The sequence below is a fragment of the Herpailurus yagouaroundi genome, unplaced genomic scaffold (genome assembly GCF_014898765.1).
Source record: "Herpailurus yagouaroundi ecotype Mexico unplaced genomic scaffold, PumYag 151478, whole genome shotgun sequence".
NCBI lineage: Eukaryota > Metazoa > Chordata > Mammalia > Carnivora > Felidae > Herpailurus > Herpailurus yagouaroundi.
The window spans coordinates 13,789-19,224 of record NW_024422804.1 but is presented as its reverse complement, the minus strand read 5'-3'; the positions used below and the strand labels follow the sequence as shown (position 1 = coordinate 19,224).

Here is a 5,436-nt window from a genome sequence, read left to right as displayed (position 1 = left end):
CTGGCACTTAGCCGCGCTTCATCGATGGGAGTGTGTGATGGGGGGGGGTGGTCAGCCGAGGTCCTTCTCGTTGTGATGTTCTAGGTTCCGGCCCCAGTGAGTCTGCTGCCTCTTGCCAGCCCTGAAGCAGCCCCCAGATGGGGGCACTGGCGGGTGTGGGTGGGTGTGGGGCAGAGGGGACACGGGGAGAGGAGGGCACGGGGGCAGCCCGAGTGACCCGGGGGCCGCTCTGTCTGTGCCAGGGGTCCTAGAGGAAGCCGAGTTCTACAACATCGGCCCGCTGATCCGCATCATCAAAGACCGGATGGAGGAGAAGGACTATCCCGTCACACAGGTCAGGAGCAGCAAGGCAGCAGGGAGCCAGAGCTGGCTGTGGCGGGAGAGCCAGAGCTGGGGGAGGCGGGAGGAGGGTCGGGAGACGTGGGGAGGCCCAGCTGGCCTGTGACGCGAGGGGGTTGTCCAGCTCCCAGACTGCCCAGCAAAGCCCCAGACAGGGAGAAGGACGCTGGGTTCTGTCCCTGACTCGCCTCTGTTCGCGGTATGAATGGGCCCCCCCCACTGAGACCTGCCCCCTCTTCCCTTCCCCGCGGCAAAATGGGGTCAGTGTGGAGGCACAGGGGGCCTTGTGGGGGCAACGCAGGATTAGTAAATTGTCCATTTCGTGACATCAGGCAGACCCCTGGGGGCAGAGCGCGAGGTGCTGGGGCTTAGGCTTCTGAGCGCCCTGGGCCTGGTCTGGAGGCGGGGCTGGGGGGGGGGCCCCTCTGGCCACCCAGGAGGAGACGTGGGTGGGGGCAGGCAGACGGGTGGCCCCCGGAGATTGAAGGGGGTTAGCTCCGTGGCCTCTCTTCCCCCTCGTACCACCTGTGCTCCTCCTCTGCCACGCTTCGGCTCCGTGACCTTGGGCAAGTCAGAGCCTCTGTGAAGATCCCGTAACTCGTGGCGTGTGGGGAAGGATGAAGTGAGACCGTGCGTGTCGAGGGCTGGGCACACGGGGGGGGGGTCCTCAGGACGTGGCTGCCGTCTCCCCACCTTGCACCTGCCCCTCCTTGTCTCCTTAGGGGTGTGCGGTGGGCGGGGGGAGAAGAAGTTGCGGGGGTGACAGGTGCTCGTCCCTCCCCCGGCTGCCCTCCAGGTCACCTCTCTGCCTGCAGGTCCCCCCCCAAGCACGTGTACCGCGTGCTGCAGTGCCAGGAGGAGGAGTTGACGCAGATGGTCTCCACCATGTCAGACGGCTGGCGCTTCGAGCAGGTGGGTGGGGGCCACGGGGCCACCCCTGGAACCACCCGGCGTCACGGGGAAGCCCCAGGCTGGGAACCCCCAGCCATCACGCTGAACAAGAGTAGGAAAGGCCACGCTCGGCCGCAGAGTGATCAGAAGGAGAGAGACAGAAGACCCAGGCGGCTTCGGTGGGGGTTCTCCCAGCCCCCGGGGCGTGGTCTCCGCAGGGGCACGGGCAGGTCTCTGGCCCCCAGGCGACAGCTCAGGAGCAAGGGGACTCGATCCCCCGTAGGTGAGCGGACCCCACCTGGGGTCAACGCCTCTCGTGACAAGGCCCGGCAGCTTCCGGGTCCCTGCCAGGGACCTGCCGAGTCACAGCCTTGCCACATCCGGGAAGCCCAAGCGGTGACTTCCCACGAGGACTCACAGGGACCGATGCAGTCAGGAGCAACTTGTCGTGAGTGGTGCCATCCTGGCCACGCAGCTCACGTCACGCGGCTCAGGTTTCCAGAGGAACAGAGCCAGCAAGTTAACCCCACGTCACATTTGTCCTTCGAGAAGGAAGAGGGTTTGGCTGGCTCTGTAGCCGCACCTGCCCACGGCCCCTGGGACGTGGAGGTTGAAGAAGGGAGAAGGCCAGGGCTCCCCGGATGGCCGGGCGGTACGGAGGAATAGCTCCGTCCAGGAGCCAGAGGCCTGGATCTGCCACTTGCAGGCCATGTGACCCTGAGCGAGTCACATCTCCTCTCTGGGCCTCAGTTTCCCAATCTGTGACGTGGGCCAGTCGTGCTCCCTTTGCAAGACTGTTGGGAAGATTAGAAGTGCCGTGGACAGGGGCGCCTGGGGGGCTCCGTCGGTTGAGCGACCGACCTCGGCTCAGGTCACAATCTCGCGGTCCGTGAGTTCGAGCCCCGTGTCGGGCTCTGTGCGGACAGCTCGGAGCCTGGAGCCTGCTTCCAGATTCTGTGCCTCCCTCTCTCTCTCTGTGTCCCTCCCCTGCTTGCACTCTGTCTCTCTCTCTCTCAAAAATAAACATTGAAAAAGAAAAAAAAGAAGTGCCATGGGTAAAGTCCCTGGCCTAGAGTAGAACTCCCTGGAGCCAGGCAGGATCACATAGATTAACAGCAGGATCACACAGATTAACAGCAGGATCACACAGATTATCAGATTATAAGACTCCGGCGAGGACTCAGGATCCCGGGGTCTAACCCCTGTTCCACTCTTCCTGGCTGGGGGACTTCCTACAGGTTACTGTCTCTTCAAGCCCCGTTAGCCAGAGGGGCTGATTTTCACTCTGCCTGTTGGGCGAGGGTCCTGGGGGGCCGAATGTCCTGCGCAGGGCCTCGTGGTTGTGGTTCTTCCAAGGACCCCGGGACAAAGGTGGGGCTCCGTGGAGCCCACGGGAGCCTCTGGCAATCGCATGGGCTCCCAGAGGCTGAGCAGGCAGCTCAGGGGGCACCGATCGTTTGCCCTCCGGCCTAAGGAGGGGACAGCCCCTTCCACCTCTGCTTCTGAGGATGAACAGAATAGTCTGTGGGGCCCCACCATGCCAACCCTACCCTACAGCTTGGTTCTGGGGCTGCTTCAGCCACGCCTGGGACGGAGGTGGACGATGATCCGCCCAGCGTGGCCTCCGCCTGCTTTTAAGCAGCGGCTTCTAGATCTGGGGCTGGGGTGAGGGGTGGGGAACCGCAGAGAGAAGGCGGCGTCCTCCAGGGGTCAGGCCCCGCCCCGCCAAGCCAGGGCGGGTGGCTGTGCGGGCTGCCTTTAACCCGGCCTCCCAACCTGTCCTCTTTGTCCCCACGCTCCGCCCCCCAGCTGGTGAACATCGGCTCCTCCTACAACTATGGCAACGAGGACCAGGCTGAGTTCCTGTGCGTGGTGTCCAAGGAGCTCTACACCTCCCCGCACGGGCTGAGCTCTGAGTCCAGCCGCAAAACCAAGGTGAGCCCCCCCCCCCCCGCCTCAGCTTCCCCCGCCCTTTTCCTCCATCCTCTCCCTGCCCTCCACCCAGCCATCCCTGCTTCTCTCTCCCTCCTGCCGCACACACATAACCAACCACCTGGTCACAGCCAATGCCATCCATCCCATGCCACCCACGGTCCCGTCTGCTCACGCCGGTTACCCAGGCCCAGGCGGGGGGAGAAATGAGCTAGGATCGTCCCAAGGGCACGGCCAGAGGGGGCCTGGATGCCGTTCGCACGGCGGCCACAGGGTGTACCGAACTAGGGGTTTGGGCACGGTGTGCCGCGCCCTGCGTGACCTTGGACAAGCCCCGGCCCTCCGGTGTGTTCTCTGAGAAGTGAGGGTAGACTACGTCCTCTCTGGTGCCTCCACGCTTAGAGCTTCTGGGATCCAAAATGGCCAGTTTATTTCCCAGAGGTGGGTAAATGTTCCCAGCTGGCCAGGGCCGGGGCAGGGAAGCCAAATCTGTGCATCCTGCCCCTTCCCCGGGGCCCCTTCCTCGGGTGCTCTGCAGGGGAGAGGTCAGCAACCCCGGGGGACCCAGCCACGTGTTCCTGCCCTGGCCTCCGAGGCAGCAAAGCCGGCTGTGGGGAAGGGGGCTGAGCACAGGTCCTGCTGCCTCGAACCCAGAGCCGGTCAGAAGCCTCGAGGGCCTTTGGTGGGGCCGATGGGGCAGGGCAGCAAGCCAGGCAGGGAAAGAGGGAGACCGTTCCCTCTGGGGGGGGAAGGGGGGGTCTGTCCCAGTGCGTCGGAGACTTACGAACCCGGGCTTCCTGTCTGTCTGTCTGCCTCCCCGTCCTGCGACTCCCCCTGCCCACCCCACCGCCATCAGGGTCAGTGGCTGGCACTGCCTTGCGAGGGTGCAGAGCAAGCCCGCTGCTCCTGCCTCTCTGCGCCAAAGCCTGGGAGCTTGGGGCGTCGGAACCTGTCCATGGCATCCCCGGGCCTTCCCTGGCCTCGTGTCTACTCTGGGTCAGCCCTCCTGAAGTGAGGCCTTCCCAGGCTCCCCTGGCCACACACCTACCCATTCCTCTTCCAGCCCTCACCCGGCCTTGCGCCCCGTAGTAGCGGCCGGACTGCTCCGTGAGCATCCCCCAGCGGGGGCCCCGTCCCGTGCCCTTCCTCCAGGCCCTTCCAGAGCCCCCAGGGGACGGGACAAGACGCCCCAGCTTCTCCCTCCTTAAGGTCCCCCCGCCCCGCCCCCGCATCTCGCCCGCCCTGAGAGGGGGCCCACGGGGACAGCCGCCCGCCGGCCCTGGCCCCTCGTTAGTTCTCCACTCTTTCTTCCCTGGGTCCGCCGGCTGGTCCACAGAGCACGGAGGAGCAGCTGGAGGACGAGCGGCGGCAGGAGGTGGAACAGGTGCAGGTGGAGGCAGGTACACAGGAGAAAGGTGCAGCCGCCCCCCGAGGAGAATGATTGCGCATAAAAGCCAGAGCCTCCCGCCCACTGCCCCGCTGGAGCCAGCCGCCGAACCGGGGGGCCGGGGCCTGCGGGCGGGGACGGGCCACCAGGGTCAGCTCAGCCGCGCGCCCGGCGCCTCGCCTGCATAACCATCCCTTCTCTCGCTTTCTCTTTACAGCCCAGTCCTCCCAGGAGCCCGCTAACCTTTTCTCCCTCCCGCCACCGCCGCCTCCTCCGCTTCCCGCGGGAGGCCCCGCCTCATCTTCATCCACCTCTTCCTCCTCCTGGATCTCATCTGCACCCTGCCTCTTCCCTCTCTGCCCCTGTCCGGGTTTCCTCTCTGCCTGCTCACGCCTCCATCCCCGGGCCGCCCCGGCCCCCGCCTCCCGCGCCCTCCACCCAGGCGCCCCGGCCCCCCCCGCATCCCAGAGCCTCCCGCCTGCCGCCTCCCGCGCCCCCTCTGGCGCCTGCCGCCTCCCGGCCTGGGGACGAGGGTCGTGGCCGCGTCTCCTTGGCGCCCGCCAGCCCCGCCGGGCACCCCTGAGGCCAGGCCGCCCCGCCCAGCGCCTCCCGTCCTCGCCGCCGCCGCCGCCTCACGTTTCCTCCTTGCAGGTCCCCGTCTGCACCCCTCAGGGCTGAGGCTGCGCTTGCAGCGAGGGCTTCTCCTCCTCGGGGCCCCTAGCCCGCCCCCCCCAGAGCCGCCATCCCTGGTTTGTAGCTTGGCGGAGCTGGAGGGAGGGCGGCAGCCAGGAGGGGGCGCGTCTCCTGTCCCCGGACCTGAGCCTGACTTTTCAGCCGACTTTCTCCCCTCACCTGTTTTGGCCTTGGGTGTGAGGCGCGGAGAGAAG

The 5,436-nt window shown here is 66.4% G+C and overlaps 1 protein-coding gene across 1 annotated transcript; it reads left to right on the top strand.

Moving 5' to 3' along the window:
• Positions 1 to 242: 242 nt before the first annotated feature.
• Positions 243 to 5,194, top strand: LOC121026682 (BTB/POZ domain-containing protein KCTD17-like; the record flags this gene model as incomplete). The annotated part of the gene is made up of 5 exons (XM_040469482.1): positions 243 to 420; positions 1,155 to 1,251; positions 3,040 to 3,165; positions 4,499 to 4,558; positions 4,767 to 5,194. Coding segments are annotated over 5 exons (827 nt in total), but the record flags the coding sequence as incomplete, so codon positions are not given.
• Positions 5,195 to 5,436: the final 242 nt, after the last annotated feature.